At 45.5% G+C, this 25966-nt stretch overlaps 3 protein-coding genes and 1 long non-coding RNA gene across 6 annotated transcripts in view; 2 read left to right on the forward strand and 2 right to left on the reverse strand.

Annotated features, from left to right (window-relative positions):
* Pgant9 (polypeptide N-acetylgalactosaminyltransferase 9) overlaps positions 1-20712 on the forward strand; it is a 60574-nt gene extending 39862 nt beyond the window's left edge. For 2 of the 3 annotated variants that reach the window (XM_015185315.2, XM_002138981.3), the window contains 6 exons: positions 13121-13339; positions 15117-15259; positions 15336-15426; positions 15566-15676; positions 19897-20004; positions 20063-20712. In XM_015185315.2, coding sequence (XP_015040801.2) covers positions 13121-13339; positions 15117-15259; positions 15336-15426; positions 15566-15676; positions 19897-20004; positions 20063-20224 — 834 coding nt within the window. In that variant the 3' untranslated portion in view covers positions 20225-20712. Of the gene's footprint in view, positions 1-13120; positions 13340-15116; positions 15260-15335; positions 15427-15565; positions 15677-15973; positions 16076-19896; positions 20005-20062 lie in introns of all 3 variants that reach the window. The other variant, XM_015185314.2, reaches the window with a different exon arrangement.
* Idgf6 (Imaginal disc growth factor 6) lies at positions 277-2103 on the reverse strand. Its single transcript, XM_001362005.5, has 3 exons — positions 1873-2103; positions 1129-1704; positions 277-1058 (listed from the first exon to the last, which is right to left on the reverse strand). The coding sequence occupies exons 1-3, from the start codon at positions 2018-2020 to the stop codon at positions 406-408; spliced, it is 1377 nt and encodes a 458-aa protein (XP_001362042.2). The 5' UTR covers positions 2021-2103; the 3' UTR covers positions 277-405.
* A 1605-nt stretch (positions 20713-22317) lies between the features above and the next one.
* On the forward strand, positions 22318-23287 carry LOC117183723 (uncharacterized). The gene is made up of 2 exons (XR_004468876.1): positions 22318-22914; positions 22971-23287. It is a non-coding gene; the product is annotated as an uncharacterized lncRNA (long non-coding RNA).
* Positions 23288-24792: 1505 nt separating this feature from the next.
* Positions 24793-25955, reverse strand: LOC6899101 (trypsin 3A1). Its single transcript, XM_002138982.3, has one exon. The coding sequence runs from the start codon at positions 25670-25672 to the stop codon at positions 24860-24862; it is 813 nt and encodes a 270-aa protein (XP_002139018.3). The 5' UTR covers positions 25673-25955; the 3' UTR covers positions 24793-24859.
* Positions 25956-25966: the final 11 nt, after the last annotated feature.

Consider the following 25966-nt stretch of genomic DNA (forward strand, 5'->3'; position numbering starts at 1 on the left):
GGCACTCCGGCACTCTGGGCTGCTTTAATGATGAAGCCGATTACAGATTTTCCGTCAAAGTCAATTGGATTTTGGCTATTCATCGAAGCACAATGATGAAAGCCTGAAGCCCTGTGACAGAGGAGGTGCCATAGCAACTGCTGAATGGAGGAGGAGCTCCCACAGGACGACTGTGCCCGCGTAGAATGAGAAATGGATTGGCTGATAATTATATAGACAGGGTGTCTATATGGGGGCGGGGGATTGTGCATATGTTAAGGAGGCATCATCAAGCAATTAATGGGAATGCCCTTGCAAAACACTCTGTTTATTTTACGACACATATACATACATTGATAGCTCTAATTTTCTGTCTGACAAAGCTTTACCTTGGGTTCAATCAATCCATCAATCAATCATCTTCGTTTAGTTGGACAAACGATACTTGACTGCCCGCAGGATGGGGTACTTCTCGGTGGTGCAGAGGCCGCGGAAGTCATCGAAGGAGAGGTCAAACAGTGCCACACCGCCCAGGTTGTTCTTGACCACGTAGCCGGCCTTGTCGGCGGCCGTGTCCGGATCCTCGTAGCTCACCCAGATCCCGTTTTCGCCCTTCTTGTCCGCCGCCCGATAGGCGTACGATCCGTAGCGCTTGGCCGGGTCCTGGACTTTGGTCAGCGGGGCACTGGCACCCTTGGAGTAGGCGTTATTCTGGTTGGGCAGCAGGGCGCACACCTCGGGCCAGCTGTAGATGCCATGGATCTGGGTGTTGGCGCCCACGGGAGCCTCATCCTCCACATGGGACAGCGGCGGCACACCCGTCTCGCCAGAGTCCTCGCTGAGCTTCCAGGGGCGTCCGTAGGTGGCAACGCCCACATTGATCTTGCTGGCGGGGCAGCTGTTGCGCAGCCAGAACTTGACCTGGGCCTCGACATTGAACTCGGGATTCCTTTCGCTCAGCTCGTAGATGGGCGCGGAGTAGTCGGCCACCTCGGGATTGCGCTGGGGCGTGAAAAAGTCAAAGGCGCCGAGATTGACAAAGTCCAGATAGTTGATCACAGCGGGGATATCATAGAACACTGAGAAGAAGACAGGAAGAAGGAGAACTTTGATAGATCTTTCTTTTGAAAAGATTTATGGAGTACGTACGCGAAGAGTTAACGTTCGGCAGTACGGTGGTGGAGAGCAGGAGATTGTCCGGACGGAAGGCATTCTTCACATCGCGCAGCAGGGCTGTGAACTGCTCCTTGTGCTCCTCGGACTTCTCATCCACAATCGAGTCGCCGGAGAATACCTTCTTGAAGCCCTTCCAGAAGCTGCCCAGTCCGCTGTGCACCTTCTTTGGCTTGTTCTTGGGGAACTGCCAGGCCACATCGAGGCCATCAAAGCCATAGGTCTTTACCAGAGAGAAAACGGTGTTCACGAAGCGAGTGCGCCCCGTGGAGCTTTCGAGCAGCTCCAGATACTTGTTGGGCAGCTCCTTGGCATCCTTGTCCGTCTCGATGTCCTTGTCCCCGCCCACGCTGAGCAGCACCTTCACGTTGGGGTACTTGCGCTTCAAGCGCGTCACGGTGCGGTACAGCCCCTTGCCCAGATCGAGGTCTAGCTGCTGGTTGAGGCTCACCGCCTTGTGCGAGTCGCGCTCGAGGCCCGCATAGCCATAGATCAAGTAGTCGCAAAACTGGAGCGCCGGCTCCAGCTCATCGATCACCAGCTTGCCGAGACCTATACAAAAAAATGATGCGTGATTAGAGATTGAGGGGGGGTTTTAGTAGAGGAAGGTTATCACAACGCTAACCGATTTGAGGAATTGGGTGATAAGCTTGTTTTCAGTTTCGTTTTCATCTTTTCTCACAACGGGTATTACATAACATAACAAAGCCGCTCACTCACCTTCCTTAACGAAGCTCGCCGAATCGTAGTAGCAGACGAGGTGCTTCTTGGGCACCTGGGGCCCTGTCTGCTGCTGACCCACCTTCACGGCCAGCGCCACGCTGGCCAGGCACAGCGACAGCGCCAGAATCGCCAATGTCTTGATCATCTCTCGCTCGGGGGGATTCAGACTCAGGTTTGAATTCAGATTCGATGTGTTCCGTTCAAGTGTTCGCTTGGAACTGAAACTCGACTTGGAACGGGACGTCTGGGCTCGGCTCCACGTCGCGACGCATCGCGAAGGTTGGGTTGTAGGCGGCGACGTGTTTGTTGTTGTAAGCTGCTTGCCGAGAGCAAAGTGTGAAGCTGATAAACAAAGCGAGGCTCAAATGAAATCATTTGAAATGCATACAGTAGGGACTCGATATAGAATTCAGTGTTGAGGCATACACTAGTCGTAGAAGTAGTTTTTTCTTTTGTTGTCGTGAACCGAGTTAGAGTTTATACTTTGTGAAAACTATGTACTTCGTTAGTTTAGTTAGTTCGGTCCCACTGTAATATTAATTTTCAGTACAATCGAGTGGGCAGAATGTGTTTATATTTTTACGACTTTACTTTTGTCTCGACAAAAATCATTTTGTTGTTCTTGGTTTTGCTTTGTTGTTTCTGTTTGCCTCTTTTGCTTCTCTGCTTCTGCGGCTGCTGCTCTCTAATTCTGTCAGATTTCTGCTACTGCTGCTGCTGCTCTGCTTTTGCTTTTGCTTTTGCCTTACTTTGCTTTGATGCTCTTATCGGCACTTGGTCTCGTTTTGGTGTGTGTGTTTGAGCTATGCCCTAAGCTCTGGGATGTTTCTGTCTTCCCTTCTCTGCTCTGCTCTTCTATTGTTCTGGATCTTTCTTCGTTTTGTGCATAATTCTTGTGTTTTGGTTTGCCTAATCGCTGTTCAATCCACTTTGCCTCTGTTGATGCCCTCTCCCCTCCCTAAATATCATCCTATTCAGAGCTGATACGTTTTGATGCCGCACCCTTGCAGCGAGGGCGCATATGATTTTGATTGGATGTTTGTGTTGGAGGGATGCTATAAAGTCGTTGTATATCTGATGAGTTTCAAACGAAGGGTCTCACATCTTCGGCTTTCCAAATTTACATAGAATTCTGTTGCCTGCTTCATAATTCATGTGGTATGCTCGGGTGAGTGTGTGCGTGCGTGCGTGTGTGTGAGTAAGTGTGTGCTCCATCAATTTCATTTATTTAGTTTCCTCTCCACTCTTTATACTTGCTCTCCTCTCCTCTGATGTCCTGCGCTCCTTTTCTCTGGCATTCCTCTCGTGTCTAGAGCATTGCCCGTCCCTGTTGCCCTTACGCTTTTGAATATCTGTTTGGGAATTCATGGGCATATCGAGAATGTTACAGTGAATCCAAAAGGGTATTGGCGTTTTCTCTAGCTTCCGCTCCATCCTCTGTTTCCCCTGTTTTCCTCCTCATCTGGGAGTTGATTTGAATACTAAATTTTTTCGATAAAAGGTTTTCCAATAGGAAGTTGGCACATTGTTTGTCTCTTTTGTTGATTGTAGGCAACAATTTTTGCGTAATTTAAATACAGTACTTAATCAATTAGCAGTTTCGCTTTCATCTCTTGACGTGGGTCTGGTAACGTCTGTGGCTACATCTGGTGTGTGTGGGTGTTAATTTAATGGAATTGAGAGTGAGAAATGGGGTTAAGCTGATGCTGGGGCATGCCCAGTGGCAAGCAGCTGGCTTTAAAACCCAATCACATGCACGAGCGGTTCCCCCAAAAAATATAATAGAGAGAAAAGCAGAGGGTTCCTCCAAAATATAATAAGGAGACAAAGCTTTGGGGGAGTCTTCCCCTAAATTTAATACAGAGCAAAGTAGAGGTTTCCCTTAAATATAATCAAGTGAAAAAAAAACCAAAAGAACGCAAAGGTTCACCGTCCTTAGTTATATTTTTGTTTCTTCGGGGTTTCCACTCTTTTGGGGTCAAAGTGACTTCCTTGTTCTATTTTTCGCTCGCTTTCCCTCTTTTTTGTGTGGTTTTGCTCTCAGCATTTTGGTTAATTAATTTTTCGCCATGGACCCAGTCAGCAAAGGCGGAATATTACTTACACATTTTGCTTGTAGTCCGCATAATTACGTGTACGTTTAACTTTTAATTGAAATGTTGTAACAAAAGTTGGCAATGGAGAGAGAGTCTGTGAAAGGGACAGGAACTGGCGCGGTTTCTCTGTAGAGACTGTCATGGCAATGCAGCGCTGCGCTTCCTTTCTCTTCCTCCGTATCGGTATCTGTCTCGTGTCCAAAATACTGTTTGTTATATCGAGTTAAAAGCTGCCGTTGTTTAATTAAACGTATAGCCAAGAGACCATACTCTCTAACAGGATACACACGCAGCACAGATACTCGGTCGACTGCCGGCAGCTGGTGATATTTACGAGCAGCCCCAAAAGTATGCTACACTTTTGCAAAGCTCCGCTCCTCTGGCTGCAAGGTGGACTGGCGAGTGGGCTGGCGGATGCGCTGTCTGGCTGCCTTTTGGCTGCCATTAATTATATTCCAAAATATTATTAAAAATAAACCACCAATTTAAGCTGGCTTTCAGCGAGAGAACCAAAGACCACAAGTGGCATGCCTCTCTCTTCGCTTCAGCCATAACTTTTGCATATTAAGCCATGTGCACACTCTACAACAACAGAGCGGAGGGATGGATTGGTGGGGGGTGGGGAAAAATACACACCAGAAAACAGAGAAAACTTTGTTGGCCACCCCGCTTTCCCTATCTACTCGTTAAGGCCAAACCGCAAACCAAAAAACAACAACAAAAACAAGATCGCCCTCTCGAACTGCAATTCCTTACCTCGCTCCTCCTCCTCGTGGGCCCGAAAGTGTATTAATTCGCACCCAATGGAGAGTGACGAGGGATCCCCCATCCCCCACGCCCCTCCAGGACTGCTCTGGCTTCAGCAAACACTAAAACAACAACAAAGCTGTGAACATTTTTCGTTTCAAAAGGGGAGGGAGGGAGAACAGAACCCCAGAACTAACGACCCTTTCGATGGGTGGTCTGTAGGGTGGGTCTATAGGGGCGTGCCCATTGCCGGCTGCAAAAGTGATTTGTGCCTTTTGCCCTTTTCGGGCGGGTGGCGTAACCCACGGGCGGAGGAAGAGGAAGATTTTGGTGCCCTAAATGCGGGAGGGGAGCGGGGATAAACGTTACCAGGGCTCTGGTTACGGCTCTCGATCTTCAGCCATATCGAGGCAACTATTGTGAGAATGCTTTCTGGGAATGCCACAACTTGTATAGATCCAGGTTGAGAGGTATTATTATAGCCCTACAAAAACTGGGAGCTTGCAGAGTATACGCTCGACTTGAGCAGTGAAAGCGGCATAATTTTGGTAGAAGAGGCAGCAGTGGCTTGCCAGCCCTGGAACAAGCAACATATGCAAATCACTCACTCAAGCGATGCCTGCCCAAAAACCAACACACACACAAGCACATAGAGGAAAAGAGAGAGGGGAGACGGTTGGAGAAATGTATCCTGTGTATGAAAGTCCGCTTACGTGGCGCATGATTTATTAAAAAATGCTCGTAAAAATGCACAACACACTCAACCAGAACGAGAACCAGAACCAGCACAAAAAAAAAAACAAAAAAAACCAACAACCAAGAAGCAACACTACAGTCGAGTGCTATGACTATAGGATATACCCTAATGAGATATGCATGTATGTACATATCAGAGATCGGCTTTAGGTGATTGCAAGAACGATCATGCATGAAAATCATCCGAAGAAAATCTCTTTGCATTGAGTACATACGATCGCTGCTGAATTTAAACCACTCGAACTCTCCCTCTCTTTGCGGCCTCCTTCGCTTATTTTATTGATGCTCGTTTTTGTTTTGGGGTGTTTCGGGTGTCGGTGGCTTCGGCTCAACGATCGTATTGATTATGAGTAAAAACGCAATGAGTAAACTCTACGCGTACGATTTTAGTCATTTCACTCGGTCGGCACGCAGAAAATGTTTTCGATTGCGTTTGTGTGCTTAAAACAGTACGTGCGTGTGAGCTGGCCCTTAGTCGGTCATATATATGTATGTATATGTATGTACGTGTAAAACGGTCACAGGTAAATGTAAGGTATTTTGAGTGAGTACCACTTTTGCTCTGCCGAATAATAGGCAGATTCGGCATTCCAAAATTGTGAATTTTTTTTTTGGATTTCAAGATTGGAAAGATCCTGGAAGCCTGATGAAATCTGCACATAATATACCATTATGGTTCAGAATTACAGGGTACTCACAAACATCAAAAAGCGGTAGCTATGCCTGTGTGTTGTATGTGTGTGTGGTAGTGCTGTAAAAATGCATGAAAAATAACTATGGAAATAAGCAAAGGCAGCAGCAAAAGAGCACAAGAGCAGAAGAGCCCCAGCACTAAAAATAGATATGAAATTTTTAAAGCTTCGTTGGCATTCGTTGTGCCTGCCACCCACCCACCCACTCTGCTCCGCCTCTTTATAGTTGCAAGCCGTGCAGCAGCAGCAGCAGCAGCAAACGCCTCTCGTCTCGTGGCAAACACTTAGCGGCGAATGATGAGAGTTGTGGAACGGATGGGGTGGATGGGATCGGCTGGGAGCCAAATTCTCCAGCCCATCCATCAACTGTCGGAACGGGGTTCATTTTTAAGCAATTTTAGCAAACGATGTGCCCGATGGCCCTCCTCTTAGATAGATGACTCCATACACGTACATACATCCATGTATGTATATGTATTTCTTTACGAAGCCATAGATTTTTGTACCAATTTCAGGCTCCAACATCACCATCATCATCAGTGCACTCATCCGCATCTGCATCCACATCCACATCCACATCTGCATCCTCGTCGTGGTCGTCACGCAATTGGAAAATTGTGAAGCGGCAGCCATGTTTGGTTTTCATCTCTCGGAGCCTGCAAGCACTGCTGCCCGAAGCACCATTCCGTATTATTAATTAGCTGCTATTCCATATTCCATGCAGGAACCCACAGGAGGAGGAGGCGGAGTATGAGGGGATATCCTCGGGACATTTGTTATGGTTAGCACCGGACGGAGCGGACCCCAAGCTCCGCTGCAAATTGCCAGTTTACCCAACCGAAACGGGAGCGGCTCGCATTTGCATAGCATCATATTTTCGGGGAATATGTCTTAAGCCCCATTTACATCACCTAATGGGTTTGGGGTACACTTTAAATTGCATCCTAAATATCCCGGAAAAAGTGGGCTACGATAAACGGGAGGATATAGTATTTTTCATCAGGGTTCTGCCTGCTATTCCTGTTGATTTCTCCACTACGTGCTGCCCAATCCCTGGAAATGGCTGTAGAATGTAGGGATAGTTCTGTCGTTAACTGCTTCGAGGATGAATGGATATTTGCATGCAACGAAGCTCTGTTAAATTGCATGCATAATTTATGCAGCACTTTCGGGGGGCGCTCCATATTCGCTCATCAACTGAAAGTAAGCACGTACTTGGACGGCAGTTACTGCCCCAGTTGCTACCTATTACCTACCGCCAGTCCCTCCCGTGCTTCATCATCTTCAGGCCACTGCCACTCTTCCGCAAACTATGGAAATTGAGCGCGAGCGCTTTTCGCATGGCCAAAAATTACAGTTTCATCAGGTCTCTGGTCTCTGTTCTCTGTTCACGGATGCGGACAAGGCCAAGCGTAAACGTGCTCCTCCTGCTGATTGAAGCACACTATAGGCACCCCGCCCACCCCACTCCTCTACCCCTGCTTCTGCTTGGAGGCGGATAATCGTGTAATCAGTTTCGCCCCCGAGAGTTTAGGCCATGAAATATGCTGAGCATTCCGAGGGCATGGCCAAGAGGAGGCGGGGGGAGGGGCAAACTTTGCGCGTCAGCTTAAAAACTTAAATAACATTGCAGAAAATTAAATAAGCGAACAATTTTTGCACAACGACAAACACAAACGTCCTTGGGTGGGTCAAGCACGCCTCCTCCAGCTGCTGCCGCCCAGCGTGGTACGAGGCACGTGTTCCGCCATTTTGACAACGTAATTTAGTAATATCCTAGGGGGCCTGGAGTGGGAGACGCAGACGGGACGGAGGGTCCTGCGATGTCAAGAGGCTTCGCTCTGGCTGCCGGCGACCATTTTCTTTTAATTTTCCAACAGTTAAGCTGCCGCCTCTCCTGGTTTCTCCTTCTCGCATCTGCCGCCACTTGGTGTACGTTTCCCTGGCGCAGATTTTACTGCTTAATACGCAAAGTTGCACTTTAGTTTTTATTGCACTTGGTCCTGGGGATCTCCAGGTCCTTGTGGCAGGATGCGCTGCGTACTAAAAATGTCGAAAGTTTTGTGCACGCGCTTTCGCGCCTGGAAATCGCTGCTGCGTTTTATGATTCCGCCCCCCCCTCGTAAAGCAGGGGCTTAGGTGGAAGGGGGGTGTCCCTCAAAAAAGGGGATGCTAGCAGAAGGATTTCATCCCTTCTGTGGGTTACAACTCCTACGTCCCTGCCTTCCCTCTTATATGTGTGGTAGAAGGGGTGTGGGGGGTGGGGGCAGTGGAACGTTAAGCATTTGCTAACAGTCCAGTGAACCGGTAATCAAAGCAAAATCACCAAAGCACTGAAACAACTTTTTTATGCTAATTTTTACTTTTACCTCAACCCGGACACCGCTTCAGTCCACCTGTGTGTGTGGCATGCTACATTAAACATTTAAATACGCTTCTGAGCAGCCCCTGTCGATTCGGGGCACAGGAGGATGCTGCTGAGTGGGTTAAGAGGAAGGCGGAACCAAAACTTCAGACACGAGATTTCCTGCATCCTGCAACGGCCCCCTGCCACTGCAGACACTCGTGCAATAAGCCAAATTGTAGCTCAAAGATACATCCTCGTGGCTGCAGCCTGAAGTCTGACCTGAAGCACTGCTCCAACTATTAACTTTGGCGAAGATTGCGAGACTTTTCGGTGCTTGACTCAAAATGCAAATACCCAGTCGAGCACATCAAAACCCTCCAAGTTGCCCCGCTAAGTTGCCACTTTGCCACACACGCGCACACACAGATACTCATACACATGTGTAAGAGTGTGTGGTGACGGCTGCTGCTGTTTCTACTGCATCTCCCGGCAAGCACTTTTCAAAGCCAACTTCACATTATGTCAAGCAGCGCGCTATAGTATATTCATTTTTTCTGCTTTACATTTTCCCGTATTTTTTCGGGAGCGTAGCGCGCGTCAGGCCTTCTCACCGACAACGTCTTCTTTATTTCGTCAAGCATTACATCTACGGTTGTCGAGGGTAGCAAGAGGCAGTTTATCTCGGCCCAAAATACACAACTCGAGCGATCTATTATATAGATTTTAAAGGTATTAAATGCTTAAGCTTAATGAAAAGTCGAGCAGGTTCGATATACACATATGTATGTTGCAGATTATTGGTAAATGGAAAGTGCGTAATATGTGGGTTGCATGACGATCAGCTCGAGACTGGCCAAGGGCAGGCGGACCCTAACGTAGTTGAGAGGGCACTGGGTATTATTTTTGGAACTTATAGAATAGATGGAATAGATTAATAAATATATTGTGACTATTAAATTTAGATTCGAGGAGAAACATTGACGATACATAGTACATTTCCTGGTAATATATCTCTCTCTGAAGATTCTCCACCTGCCGAAGGGTATCCCCATACTCGTTATCAAGCCTCCGTCATCTTTAAAACATTATCCTCGCCTGCCTGCCGGCTCCTGCGGGGCCTGCCTTCCTGCCTGCTGTGCGCTAAGAGACCAATCGGCACTTGGTGTGTGGGGTGGCTCTAGAGATTCCAGTCACCACCCCCTCTGAGGAGGCGCCTCCTGACATTTACGATATTCCTGGGCATATTTTTTTCGGTGCCTCCCACCACCACCGCTGCCGCCCCTCTACGTGACTGTTTTATTTGATGTTAATGTGGCTCCTCGGAGGGGGTTTCCACAGCAGGTTGGCCCATTTTCCAGCGACTTTAAAGTGAAGCCACCGCTGGCATCCTCTGGAACACCTCCATTCTGCATCGTGAAATGCGTCACACTCCTTAAGCATTATGAATGCCATAGGATTTATTTTGATATCCAAAAATGGTATAAGGAGGAACCTCACCCTGGGTCTGTTTCGGAGAATGTGAATGAAAAATGTGCCCAAGTTACTTTTGACATTTTGTCATCTTAAGCTCTATTTCTTCTGTAGCTGCTTGTTTATGCCATTGCCACAGAAAATTGATTTATTTTGGCCCCATGAATCTTTTACTTTGTGACTTGAGGAGTTGGCCAAGTTAACGCAACGGGCGGGATTATGGCCTAATAAATGGCCCAAACAGAAATGCCAATAAACGAGTCATTCAATGAAAATTTTCAGGCTTTCTTTGAAAATTGATTTACTCTATTCCTTTGTGGACCATCTTTTGTTTTGTTTTTGTTTTTCCCTTTTTATGTCGATTTTCCCCAGCCCTTTTCTGACTTTTTTTTGCACCTCTTTCCATCAGAACAAAGCTTTTGTTTCCGTTTGAATGGTGTTGTTTTTACATGAAACATAATAATTTGCATGATTTAAAAAATAAATAAAATAATTTACTGCTGAAAAGGAAATAATGTTGCGAATTCAATCAGGACAATCTGCTGGTTAAATCTCTTGGGGATTTCACGTTGACTACACAACACTCCTCATCCCCTGCTTATCGCTGTTTAATTTCCTTTTACTTTGGTCGCAACTTTTCATATTGGTTTTCCGCTCTGCGCTCCACGCCCCCGCCACAAGCCACGCACTGCAGCATTATTCATTCGGGCATAAGAATTCTGTTTGTCTCTTTGTTTGTTTGTTTTTCTGCTTTTAAATCATTTAAGCCGCATTATTTTTCAACGAATGGGAGACCAGAGGGGGGGGGGGGGGGTGGGGAACCCAGGCGGACGGCGGAAGGGGGCTGGCGGAAAAGCAGGAAGAAGAAGGAACCAACAGTCGGAAACGCAAAAAGTTGCACAAACATCAACTGCAACGGCAACAGAGTGTGCAACTGCAACAGCAACTGCAACAACATGATTCACTCATATTTCCCTGTACATTTATTTATTTATTCAGAGCTGCATTTCATTTTATTTCATTTCGGTTTATTCTCGCCCAGAACGAAAACTATATTTTTTTGTTCATGTACAAATATTTCTCCCTTTTCATGTGCAACAAGGATACACAGGAGCGGTAGAGGGGAGGGCCGGAGGCAGGAGTGCGTGTGCAGGTTATAACAATAAAAGGATTCTCTTTATACTCACATGCTGCAAGCGGTCTCTGCCTCCACGGCCACAGCCGCCACAGCCTCCACAGCCTCCGGCCCCGCCCTCGCCTTCACTTTTCACTTTTGCTATTTGTTCTGTCACTTCCGGTGGCAACGAATCAAAAAAAAAAAGGCCGCCCGCATGTCCTCTCTGTGTCCCTTTATCCCTTATGCCTTCTCCTGCTTGCCTTTCGCATATTTGGGTACCCCATCCCATCCGCTTTTGCCTGCCACATCCGTTCTCCGTCCTTGTAGCTGCCACACTTTTTTCGGAGAAGCTCTGTTGAAGGCGTTTATTAAATGTCACACTGCGCATTTGCCGACGGCCGGCCGCGTCTTCCTTCCTGCCACACCACCCGCCCTCCCCTCTGGGATGCTGCTGCTGCTGCTGCCGCTGCTGGCCCCAAAAGCACAATGGCACTTGTCGCGTTCGGAGATTTCACTTTGTTGTCCTGTTGCCAGATATCTCTCCGGATTTGCCTCCTTCTTCGTGTTGACTTAATGTTACGCATTTTTAGTTGCCACCCACTCCGACTACCACTCCCACTGCCACTCCCGGTCGGCGAGTGTCCTTTAACCCATCTCTGTGACAATTTCATTTATTTTCTCGTTTTCCGCTTTACGTTTGTCGTCAACCTTTTTGTCTCGCTTGGTGTCTCCTCCTGAAACTCAATTACTTTGCCTGCAATTGTATCGGTTGGCTTTAGGCCCCCTCTCCCCCTCCCCATCACCCTCCCAGTCGCTGCCCCGCCGTGTGGCAGCAGCAGCACCGTTCTGACCTTTGCAACATGGCGCGTTTACACAACAATTACTGTGTGCACATTTCTCGCATAATTTAATAATAATGGAAATTATTATTATGATGTCACCCCCCTCCCCGAAGCCAACCATAAAATTAAAAGTAATCACAATAAATATCTATAGAGATAGCATAATTTATGCGGGAACTTAATTTATTAAAGCACTTGCATAATTGTTAATACCCTTTTTTGTGGGACGCGGAGAGCAAGAGAGAGAGAGCGGAGGCGAGGGGAGACTTACAAGCGACTTATTTTTCAACAGTCAGCATTCCTTGTTCGTCTAGATGGCAATTGCATTACCCGATAAATATCCAAATTAAGACATTTCAAAAGCGCAAAATTTTCTTTTGCTTAATGCCATTTTCCCCGATTCGTTTCTTTTTTTTATTTGGCTTTCCATTGCACAATAACAAATTACGAAACAATGCAACAAAAGGAAAAACCTCCTCCATTGCAAAGTGTATTTATTTTTAATTATTTTATTTTATATGTTGCAAGCGGACAAGCAGCTGCTGTTGCTGCTGCTGCTCCTGGCAGTCGAAACAAATCGAGAATATTCCTGAAATTAAATTGCAATGAAATACGGAATGAAATTCTCCAATTAAATGCAGAAATTCGTTGCCCCAAAGGGGGCGCAGGCGTGAAACAGGAACAGGAACCAGCACTGCAGCCAGGACTCTGGACAAAGTATTCAATTACAACAAAAATTTTGTGCCGGAAAACCAGATAAATAGTGTGAAAGAGATAGCCGAAAGGGCAGCCAGAGAGGGAGCGAGAGAGAAGGAGAGTGAAAATGTTGTACTAAATAAAACGTAGCCTCAAGTATTCTTGTGGCAAGCTGTTGAGAGAGTAACCAAAAAAGGCAGAAGCAAACTTTTCCTTACAGAAAGAGAGAGGGCTTGAAGAGAGAAGGGACTTCCCTTCCAGACAGACAGAACGCCCTGGCTGTTGCCACCCCCTCCCCAGTACCATGCCCGGTGCGGTACTTGAGCAAAAGTTTGCTCAGGTGCAAGGCACTTGTGGCACGGGAATGCGAGAGCCTCCTCCGCTTGAGAGTATCAATTAGTGAAATGAAATTTCTCCTACGCCTTTTCGCCATCTCTCAACTGTACTCACATCGATGCTATCTGTTTTTTTCCGTCTTTCAGAGCACGGCGGAGCCCGTGTACTCCCCCACGATGGCCGGTGGGCTCTTCTCGATAGACCGGGAGTACTTCAACCGCCTGGGGACCTACGACTCTGGCTTCGATATCTGGGGCGGCGAGAATCTGGAGCTGTCCTTCAAGACCTGGATGTGCGGCGGCACTCTGGAGATTGTGCCCTGCTCCCATGTGGGCCACATCTTCCGCAAGCGTTCCCCTTATAAGGTAAGTGCCATTCGGTCAATTATCGAATCGCAAATGGAAATGGAAACGGAAATGGCAATCTGTCGGTCGGTACATCTGTTTCTGAGGGGCAGAAATTGCTGGACAATGAATGCCAGTGGTTGCCAAAACCAATATTGATATACCATCCAACCCATCAACACCCACTGCCCAAGTCTCGCCCACTGCTCATTAACGACCTAGAGGTGGATACCTATGTAGAGTGGTATGGAAGTGAGTCTGATGCCTGGGGGAAAGACCAAAAGAATTTAAAACTCTTACACAACATCACGTGCTGTATGGCTGTGTGTTGTGTGCGTTGTGTTCTCGGCATCGCTTTGTGTGGCCAGCCTCAGGACCAGTTACCAGCCGAGGTTCGTGTTTGGTCAACAGTGTCCCAATACCCGCCGCTCACACCCCACACCCCACACCCAACACACCCACTATCACCACCACCACATAGTCTACTCTACCCGTTTCCCCATCCACTCCTCGGGCCTTGCACAATGCCAGCCGCAAAGCAGCAACATGGAGGGACCTCGACATGGACATGCAATGTGGCTGTCTTTGCCATGTGTGTCCTCCTTTACCAGCAACTTCGGATGGCAACTACTGCCACTGCCACTGCCACTGCCTCTGCCTCTGCCTCTTGGGGCTGCTTCAATTATCAACGGTTTACGCTTGACAAAAGTTTGGCAACTGTTTGGATGTCAATACCGCAACACACAGAGCTTCAAAGCATGCTCTCGGAGTGGAACTAACCCGAACCCGAACGTCCAAATCCTCAGGGAGTTTCGTCCTCAAGATGAGTTGCCGATAAACAAGACAGATATGGAGAGAGAGAGAAAGAGAACAGAGGACCACTAATGGACAGCTACATGATATTTAATTTCGCACAATAACACATTCCTAGTAGTAAATATGTACTCTAGTTCATGAATAGTAATCGTTCGATTGTTTCGGATAACATTTATCGATAAATTATAAACATGTTTCCATCAGAAACAGCAACAGATCGACACATTTATCGTTTGGGTATCGATTGTGGCGACAGCCCTTCGCAAATTCAATAAACGTCAGTGCAAAGCACTAAATCTTCCAGTCCTGGCATCCGCCACACCCACTGCTGCACCAACCACCTCCCCCATCCGTCCTCTCACGGCTCTGCTTTCCCGCTGGCAACATGAAACGAGCAGCGACAATACACAGGGACAGGGAAACACAAACACAGAACAAGACACACAACAGGCGGACAATGCCCATGAGGTCTGAGGTGGGGTGGTGTGGTAAAGGGGCAATAAAGAGGTGAAGTGAAGGCAAGGACCAGGTAGCCAGAGACAACCACAACAGGAGCAGGAGCTGAGGCAGCAGCAACCAGCAGAAGCCTTACATAATGCCACTAAGCAAAAGCCACTCATTCAGGTAATTAGGCTTTGTTGTCCACCTCTCCTGCTGCCTCTGCTGCTGCTGCTGCGCCTCTTCATGGCCACTCCTAGGACCTGGATCTGGACCTGGACATCGTCGAGAGCTCTGGCTGCATTGTTCTGCTCTACCTCCACTTTACTCCACTTCACTCCACTACACTCTGCTCTGTTCTGTTTGCTGACCAAATATTTCCATTGACTCTGGCTCTGGCACCCGCCCGCCCGTTCAGTGATTGCGTTTGCCTTGGCCGTGCCTTTCCCTATGCTATCTTTTACCTTTCCCTCGCTTTCCTGGGAAAACTATGGAGGCCATAGAGCAGTCCACTCACCACTTTCTGTTTTCCCTCCAATTGCAGTGGCGTTCGGGCGTGAATGTGCTGCGAAAGAACTCGGTGCGACTGGCGGAGGTCTGGATGGATGAGTACTCGCAGTACTACTACCATCGCATCGGGAACGACAAAGGCGACTGGGGCGATGTCAGCGATCGTAAGAAACTGCGGTAAGTTGTGGGGAGGATGAGAACAAGAATTCATCCCAATCACAATTCCAATCCCAATCCCAAATGCTCATCCCAGGGAGGACCTGCAGTGCAAGAGCTTCAAGTGGTATCTGGACAACATCTATCCCGAGCTCTTCATACCCGGCGATGCGGTGGCCCATGGCGAGGTAAGTCCTTTGGTTTCCCCAGTGTTGTCAACACCCCCACCCCAAACCCCAATCCCTAGGACCAGCCCCACACCCATCAACTGAAACACTAACCCTGAAAACTGGTTCCAACCCACACGATATTAATCCCAATTCGCAGATAAGAAACCTAGGTTATGGCGGTCGCACCTGCTTGGACTCTCCAACCGGAAAGAAGCACCAGAAGAAGGCCGTTGGTCTCTATCCCTGCCATCGCCAGGGCGGCAATCAGGTTTGTTTTGCAACAATCTCAGCAGCCCTGCGACCGCCACAAACTCCGTTCAACAAGCACAAGAAAACCGTAAACCGAAAACCGAAAGATACAACCTCTTTGATCCGTACTCCCACTTCGTTGCTACTAAACACTTTGTCCAAAACTAATATCTTTCTATATATACATCTGGCAATGTGGTGGCATTCTCCCCAACTCTAAGATTTTATAAGACTCTTTGATACTTTGCTTTGAACAGCTCTCAGGTCTCAGACCGATCTGAACTCTCTATGAACTCTACATAAACTTAATTTCCAGATATCAAACATAGCGTCGGGCATGTGCCTAGATGGGCAGGAAAAGCGCGAAGAAGCGGCCACCGTTTCCGTGTATCAGTGTCACGGCCAAGGAGGAAATCAGGTATCCACATACCGGCCAGAAACGGAGGCATAGGCGGCGACCAGGCGGCCCGCCTGACGGCTGCCCGGCGCCCCACCTCGTTCTTTTAACATTTACTTTTCTGTTTTCCGCTTTGTTGAAATTTGAGTTTTGTTGGTGTTTTGCTTCGGTTCCTGTTTCCTGATTTTTGCGCTTATTTAGTGCTTTTCCGCTTCTCGTTTTGTTAATTTTCTGCTTGCCTTTTTGAATACAAACCCAAACCCACATCCAATTGACACTTGACAATACACTCCCGCTCCTCCAAGTCACATCATATCACATCATCATCATGGAATAATCCCACTAAAGAGGTTCAGGAACTCTATGCACTAAGTATCCCTGATTTTTCTAAGAATTTCGATTTGAATTTTTGATGAAAACTTTATAGAATCCCTACAGATTCAATAGCGATCAAGGCTATAGAGAATTTTTGGGATCCATCCGTACGTTTTAATCATTATAAAATTGAAAAGTGGTTTAGATTTAACCTCCATATAGCCTCTAAGTACTTTATTTGTTGAAAAGAAAACAATGTCTTTACTAGAAGACGTAAACACTCTCTAAAAATCACTTTCATTTCTACCAAATGTCTATACCTGAAATCATCTTTAGGCCATAATCATCTAAAGCACAACCTTAGAAAAATCATATATTCTTTGAAATATTATTTGATAAATCATGAAACCCAACCCCTAATATTCCCACTTATGTTATATTCCGATCTAAGCTTGATTTTATTGTTACGTTTTGGAAAGTTTTTCCTTATTTGGTTTTTTGATTTTTGGTGCCTGTGCCTCCGCCGAAAGGTATTTCAAAAGTGGATCCTCGATAAGAGCTGACAACAATAACTGTATTTTTGCCTTTGTTTTTTTGTTATCCTTGTGAAAGTTCTGCGGTTTCGAGCACTAATTTTGACGGAGTTTGTGGCTAGTGTAATAAATTTTAGTATCGTATCGAAAATAATGTGGAGTGAAAGCATTTCATATTCAATTTACAATTTACAATTTGTTTGCATATCATAAGTGAAGGTATTTATCCGCAATTGTTGCCAAGCCAAGGCAAAAATTGCATTGACAATTTAACAGTTTTACAGGATACATACAATCAGATACAATCGCATAAAACACACACATTTACATTTACATTCACACGAACACGCACATTGACAGACACTTATTTGAGGGTATTTTTGGTCGATTTATGCCATGTCACACAGAAATTAATTAAAACGCAATCATAAATAAAACTCTGAATGATAAATCATTTGCATCGCTTTGGCTTCAGCTGCTGAGAGGTTGATTTTTTGTTGTCGTGTGGTGCGGCAACAACTAATGTTACAACAACAACAACAACAACAGTTACAAAAAAGCACTAACGAGAACACTTGCAACAGCACACAGAGCTTCTGCTGCTGTTGCTGCTGCAAAAACACCAATTACGACTGCCATCGACAGAAACTTCAAAAAGAAAATGGAGAAACCGACACAAATTGCACGCGCATGAGCAACAAAAACAGTTACAACTGTGAAAACTACAACAAAATTCAGAAATTCAACAACTTTGACAGACAATAACGATAATTTCAATAGCATTAAACATCAAAAGGGCTCTTCAAAAAGCATTGCTTTTAGAATTACAGCAATGGCATAAGCTAAAACAACAACACTAAGACAACTATTGGAATCACAACAGAAAAATTCTGAAATTTCTCCAACAGCAGAACTTCTTCACCAACAATTCGAGGGTCCACGAAAGAAAGACAAACAAAAAACCCGATTTAGAAACAAGAATTTTTGACAACTTAACAAGAAACAGAGGGCGACCCACACAACTCGGCAACAGACCAAACTACAGGCGAATGAACTGCAACAGACAATAGAATCCTTTACAACACACACACACACACACAAGCGCGCGCGCAAACACACACAGATACTGTGCCAATGTTTGCGTGAGGCTATGGTATATTCAGCATTTAAATGGGGGGAAAGTGTTGACCCCGTTCTACTGGCCGACCGACGCGTCGCGCTCCCTCGCTTCGAAATTGTCGTCCCAGACAGACGGCAGCAAACAACAACTACAATGGCATTCGCCACGCCTACAACCATTCACCGCGCCTCCCCATGTACACACACGCACACACACATACAAATGGTAAGAGTGCAACAAAATAGAAACCGCATCCAAGTTGGAAAAGCGGCTGCGAATGAAATAATCAACATTTGCAAAGCAGTCGCAAAAAGTGCGGAAGGAAAATGCGGGCCTAAACTCGTGGGCGTTTGAGCACGGAGGCGTGGTTTTTTTTCGAAAATTTTAATTTTGCATATCGTAGCGATTGCATGTGCACCGGCCAGCAGTTGGCCGGGGGACAAAGGATTGCCGTGAGAAGAATACGTCAAAGGATATGAATCCGGTAACCAGGAGGCTAAAACTTGTTCTACCACTGGCCGAATGTCCACATAATGTAAGAGCTCCGCCCATGAAAACGCGACTGGGCCAGGACAAATACGAGTACGGAGTGCGAAGTATCTGTGTGCCGGCAGAAAACAAATTGGTTCAGCGAGAGAGCATAAAAAAACAAAAAAGTAAAGCTAACCTTTGCGTTCGAAAGTGCTAGATACCCGTGCAGGTCAAATAAACTGTAGGGGAATGCAAGAGACTAGGTTTTTTTGTACATTAAAGCTCTTTCCGAGGCTGTTCCACATGCCTTATGTATCAACATGGGATCAGAATCATACTACCCCGTTTCGAGGGTATAAAGAGAGCTAAATAAAATATACGCTAGATAAAAAAGAAAAATATAAAACGACATGCAAAAAATGTAATTAAAAACGCATCACGCACACAGAGGGGGAAAGCAATGAAGGCATGACGGAATGGGGGAAAGGAAATGGAAAAGAAATGCAAATCGCGAACACCAAGGGTGACAAGGGAGTGGGTGAGCAGTGGGGTAGTGGGTGGGTGGATGCCAGGAGAAAATAATAAGCAAGGATGAATATGAAGTAGATAGTTCTCTATCCGCAAGGAGGAGAAGCGTCCTTGGGAAGCCTACGTGACACAACTGTAAGACAGCTCTTGTAGAAATCATTGGAGGGATTTCCGCTCATTCTACCCGAACGAAGGGGGAACTGTAACGAAAACGAGATACTCGATGGAACTCAAATTTTGAAAGTCGACTGTTAAAACAATAACTGTAATTATCCGTGCAATGGGGGCCGCCTCCGTCCACCCCACCATTGAATGGCTCATCATTATTCCTGGCATTATTCCTGGTAGTCCTGGCAGCATTATAAAACGAATAAAGAATGGGAGGGAAGGGAGACTGTATGGACAGCAGGCGCGGAAACGGAAATGGTAGCAACACCAAATGGCGGCTGGTTACGACCAACCAACGAGAGCAAGTGTGGGAGGGAATGAGGGCTGTAGAGCAGGGCAAACAAAGGCATTTTCAGCGGGCCGCAGAATCAGAACGGGATTCAGAAGCCTGGTTCCGAGGTCCCTGCCATCTGGAATTGGCAACGGGGTTCAAATTATAAATAATCATGACCAGACTCACACAGACGCACCCATGCAGTGGACAGAACCTTAAATACACACACACACAATCACACAAAGCCACATACACAGAAACAGAGCTGCTTTTTGGCATTTAGTTGAATAAAACATTAATCTGTAATAAGATGTGAGATTGTAGTCCTGTAGTGCTGGAAAAACTTTTGGCTTGGCAATTGGCAGACCCACGCATCCGCATCCATCGCAATTTATATTAATATGATCCCTTTCCTTCTCCCGTTCCCCTGCAGTACTGGATGCTGAGCAAGGTGGGGGAAATACGACGCGACGACTACTGCTTAGACTATGCCGGCAAGGAAGTGATACTCTATTCGTGCCACGGCGGCAAGGGAAATCAGGTGATGTTGCAGGGATATTTTTTAATGGGACACCCAACTAATCGAAGCTCAATTTCAGTTTTGGACATATCGTGAGAACACCAAGCAACTGCATCACGGCACCTCCGGCAAGTGTCTGTCCATCAGCGAGAAGAAGGATCAGCTGCTCATGGAGGAATGCAGCCAGTCCCTGACTCGACAGGAATGGTTGCTGGAGAGCTACGATAGCTCCAAATTGTGAGGCTACTTCTATGCGAGGGGCAACGTCCTGTTGCCCACTTCGCAGCGCCATCGACAACGAGACAGGCGAGCATAGCAGCAGCGGCAGCAGAAGCAGAAACAGCAACAAAAGCGGCATTGGAAAGTGGAGTCAGAGTGGGAACAGGAGTTGGAATAGATTTTCCCCTTTTCTATTCCAGGCATGTGCAATACGCAGGAAAATGTAGGGAGAATGGGGGAGTTTGTCATCAGCATTAGTTTGCCATGCTATATAAATATGATTAAAATTTATATGTTTCCAAGCAACATAATATATGTTACATAGCTATAAGAAACACACACAGATCTACAGAGAGATAGACATACAGACGAACAGACACTTACACTTACAAAAAAAGAGAACGACTGCTGTACAGTAGCTATAAGTTTTGTAGGCCTAAAGTCAGGATGACTTTGGGGCCGTTAGGTTAGAATCAAGCCAAGACAAGTGCTGGCAAAAAAGAAAAACAAGAAGTCGTAGCGCAATTTTTGCATTTACATTTGTAAACGTTTAGCACAATTTATGGAAAGTGTGTTGGATGATCCAACGGAGAGCGTACGATCCTACGATTTCAGATTAATATTTATGAATTATGAATTTTATATATTGTCATCAAATGGCTCTACGAAAGCCCCATTCCAAATATGTGTCTAGTGCGTAAGCTTTAGGCTAAGAGTCTAGGTCGGAAAGCATTCGGTGATAGCCTTTGTTTTGCCTGTATTGTACGCCCCGCCCCGCAGCATTCCCACTTACCACCTATCTATTTACCTACCTACTCCTTCCTATATTGTATCTATATGGAAAGAATTATCTTTAGATGGCACACCAAAATTTTGAACTTATTTATTTTTACGACTCGATGAGGCGAGACGGTGAAGTTTGTGTTTTTTAATTTGTAAAGTGCGCTGGAGACGCCTTATGCCAAATTATGTATTGTATATTTAGATGTTTAGTTTTTGCTCTTGTGTATCCGTAGGTTTTTATTTTGTTGAGTTCGTTTAGTTCTCAAGACGACAACATATCCTATGCGTTGGACACAGCCAGCTTGTAGTAGTACTTAAAATATCAGTTTCCAGACTACAGATAGATCTGAGCAAATCTTAGAGTTAGTTAATGCGAATGTGCATAGTGCCTTCTACTTATAACGGACACACACTTAACCATATACTATCAGCCAGGCTCCGTTTTTCACATTCACAAAAGTTTTCCGATTTACTTTTGAAATCACATAAATTGGGGCTCTATTTTTCCCATTCCGCAAGATTTCTTCGTTTTCAAAACGAAAACATTTTCGTTGACGAAATGAAAAGTAAAGGGCTTTTTATACAACAAAACGAACCTTAATTGCAAAAGGAAAAAAATAGATGACTTATTGATGCATTAACATAAACTTGATACCTATATCAGGGTAATTTAACTTGTGCTTTCTTTATAAATAATTTTATTTTAACCCAACCTAAAATTTGACTCGTAAAAAATTGGCCACAGCAACAACAAATTTCGTTTTGGTGTAAGCAGCTGACGCATTCCGATTTGGTTATCGGAACGTTGGCAATTAATAAATTTTTGCGTATAACAGCACAAATGTGCATGTAACAGCTCAGACTGTGCTTGTAACATGCGCTCAACAGGTAATCTGGGTGAGCACAGCTGTTTCCCGCCCAATTTAATTCGGACTTCAAAATGTAACATATCGATAAAAAAAATATGTGAAAAATGGAACACCTTAAAACGAAAACGAAACGTTTTGGCTGAAAACGTAATCCGCAAAAGTAAATGAAAAACGGAGCCTGCCATCGAACATGCGATGAACATGCGATGCTACTCCTGTAGCATTAGTTTAGGTCACAATCACAGCGACTGTTACGAAACCCCGAAGCCATAGGAAGTGGTCGAGAAACGTTTTTTTAACTTAAACCTTAAAGAATAATGTACTAAGTGCGTAGTGAATGTGTAGTAATGAATCGAAATTGTACAAGGCAACAGATGCAGTTATGAATAAACTATTTGAAAGTAAACTAAATTTCCGATTTATGTTATTATATATGAAGCTTTCCATCAGATTTGGAAATCAGATCCGATTATACCGGAAAGAAAATATGTAATAGATTTCAAATAGATTCCAAAAATGCATGCTGTGGCGCCCCCTACGGCCACTGACAAAACTAAGCTGGTCGAAAACTTTGCTAACTGGTTGTCGTACCAGCTATGCTGTAACGTAATATTCTTACCAAATTAGCAGCAACTTAGTCGCCACCCAAAAGTATGACATTGATTGTTTTATATTTGCAGAGCCAATTTGAACTGTTTTGCCATGCTTAGGCATAAACGCCAGAGTTCTCCCTCACTTTTACGACGTAAGTGCTTCGCAGGTGCTTTGGTCGGGTAAGATTTTCTTGTTTCCCCCCTATTCATCTTTTGCCGAGACCCTTTCTGGCCATAAACCGCTTTGGCGCGATTCCCTCCTCTTATTCCACCAGGTACAGTTATTAAGTTATTGTTCATTCATTTATTTGATTTTCATTTTAGGTTCTCTTCCTCTCGGGAGGTACGAGGGATGAGCTCCTGGCTGGATGCCGCTGCAGGAGAGAACAGTGATCGACGGCGGTTGGTCAACGTTGTAGGTCACGCCCACTGGAAATAATGAGCGCTGGGCTTCATCTTGGAGACGCGTAAGTGAATCAGAATATAATTGTGGATGTATCTTAAAATATATCTTCCTTCCCAGAGGAGTTGTGTACCCTACGCTTTGCCACAAGCCGAGTCGTATCCAAGCCAGACAGAATCGTATTCCAGCAGGAAAGAAGCGCACCCCTTGCAAGATCGGAACCTTACAGGTCATCGTCATCCTTTGACCTGGCCATCGACATGAATGACTTTGACTACCAGGCGAGGAGCTACGCGGGCTCTAGATTCTAAATATATCTCGTTTTTGTTATGTTAAAAGATTGGTTTTGGGATATACGCGTGTATATACAAAAGTTTTCACTTGTTTATTTATTTATGCTAAGCTAAGTTATGATAAATAAAATCATTGAAAAATCATCCTTGTTGTATCCTGTGAGGGGAACTATCCCGATCGAAAAAAGGCGGTGAACGCCCAGATCAGCTCACAAATAGCGGAGAAAAAAATTGTTAATTGGGGAAAATGTCCTTGATCCTTGTTAAGATCTCCATAAAATCAGGGAACATTTTTCGATCACAGGAAGCCATCGCAAGACCAGATCGGCCCACAAATAGCCGAGAAAACTAAATATTTGTATATTGAAAAAAAAAATCTTGCGTCAAATGTCTGGGATACCAGGCGAACAGAAATCAACAGCAAGAAACTGTAGCAATTGCAAAAAAAAAAACTTCGCAGCATACTTTAGGGGGCTCCAAAAAATCATCGAGCTTCTGCTGATTTCTGTTCGCCTGGTATGCCAGCCATTTGACGTGAGTTTGTTTTTTTTGACGGTTACACCCCTATTGGTTATTTTTTGAACTACATTTTCAAAAATAACGAATTACAAACCCGTTTTGTTTTATCCGTTATTTGTCGGCCGATTTGGGCGTGTGATGGGCAAATATCCCTGATTTTAGAAAGCCATTTTCGAGGACAAGGGATATCAAAGATTTTAAAATATTACTTTTCTCCGCTTTTTATGGGCCGATCTGATCGTGCGATGACTTCCTGCATTCGGAAAAATGTTCCTGATTTGATGCAGCGCTTATCAAGGACCAATCTTGTTTTATCCCTGACTGGTAACACGAGCGTGGCTTTTCATGGCCCGAAATTATCAGAAAAATATCCTTGATTTTTTGGTAAGGACTCCAACAACCCCATCCCCAAACAAATAGTTTTCTCGGCTATTTGTGTGCCGATCTGGCTTGCTATGGCTTCCAGTGGTCGAAGAAGTGTCCCTGATTTATGGAGTCCTTATAAAGGGTCAAGGATATTCTCCTCAAAAAATTATTTTTTTTCTGATATTTCTGAACCAATCTTGGCGTTCCTTTTGGCCCTTTTGGGATCGGGATAGTTTTCCCCACACAGGATACAGCAAGGATGAATTTTTAACATTTTTATTCATCATAGCTTAGCTGAGCTTAAATAAATAAACAAGTGGAAAACTTTTGTATCTACTATCTAAACCTACTATCTAAATCTAAAACCTTTCCTTAAACCTAATAAAAACGAGATATATTTAGAATCTAGTAGCCCCAATCTAGTAGCATCCCCTTCCTTGGTTGCCATTGTTAAAGTGGCCATGCTGCATGATATTCGATGGCCATGCCGAAGGATGACGATGGAGAGACAGGAGCACACTACTCGGAGGGAATCGCGGCACAGGAATTTGTGGCCAGAGAGGGTCTCGGCAAAAAATAAAAGAAGAAGAGCCAAGAAAAATAGTCCATGAAAAAAAGATGAATAGGCTCAAAGTCGATGAGGTAAAGCACCTCGAAGTACGTACGTCGTGCATCGTAGAACGTGCAGGTAATTAAAAAATGTACCAGCTGCTTGGCTAAGCCAAGAACTAAATTTAATTTTCCTAATAAAGCGATGATTAGTATGCAGCATTTTTTTATTTATTGATTTTGTTTTAGTCAGATACCCAATTACTTTCATGCCGATTCCAATTAAACATTTGCGTTCTGCTTGATCCAGGACCTGAGGGCACCCACATAGGTGTACATTGCCGGGCGTCCCTTGGCGCCACATCCAAAGCCCCAGGAGACCACGCCGAAGAGTTTGCCCTCCACAGTAAGCGGCCCACCGGAGTCACCCTGACAGGAGCTGACTTGTCCACTGGGATGCCCAGCACAGACCATGCGATCGGTGAGACCGGGAATGTTCTGGGAGTTGCAGTAGTCACGGCTCCAGAGCTGCACCTGCGCGTACTTCAAGCGGTTGGGCAGCTGAAGATTCTGGTTGATTGCTCCAAAGCCGCTGATGGTGGCCATGGTGTCAGCGGCATAGTTGGAGTCAGCTTCGGCCAGCTGGATTGTTTTGACAGCACCGCCTATTGGCACGGGGATGCTTAGCCTGATCAGCGACATGTCAAAGTCCTGGCTCTGCGGATTGTATTGCGGATGAATGATGAACTGGGAAATGCCGAGAACCTGCCCATTGCCGGCGCTCAGATCGTTGGTTCCCACTACGGCCTTCATCTGCGAAGGATTCTGGTCCTTGGTGCAGTGGGCGGCAGTTACAATCATCGTGTCGGAGATGAGAGATCCTCCGCAATGATGGCGCCCTTTCAACTGGAGTGATACCTGATGTGGGAACTGGCCAGGGCCCGCAAATTCTCCGCCTATGATGCGCGAAACATCCGCCGCCTTGGCTTGACCAGGAACAGATGTCGTGGCGATCAGAAGGAGCAGTGGAGCTACTAGACATGTGACCGGAGACATTTTAGGAATCAGTGTGCAGACTGTAGCTGCCTTTAACATATTTATAGGTCTTGTTGGCTCATTTTCGTGGAAGTTTTTATCTCTGACTGGCACACTTTCATATGAGAATTGGATTGAGCTGGGTGGGTTGCCACCATTAGTAACTTACGGTACCTTTTGGGAAGCCCGGAAACATACATTCGATTCGCTAATAAAGATAAGATATACCTCCTGACAAACCATGGAAACCTTATTCAACATTCATCTACATAGGGTGTAGCCTTTCTACTTTAATTTGCGCCTTCATCCTCTCCCATTCGTTCTATCTATTCTAAGCATGAATTCACCCACTGC

Source organism: Drosophila pseudoobscura, chromosome 3 (genome assembly GCF_009870125.1).
Source record: "Drosophila pseudoobscura strain MV-25-SWS-2005 chromosome 3, UCI_Dpse_MV25, whole genome shotgun sequence".
In the NCBI taxonomy this organism is placed as follows: Eukaryota; Metazoa; Arthropoda; class Insecta; order Diptera; family Drosophilidae; genus Drosophila; species Drosophila pseudoobscura.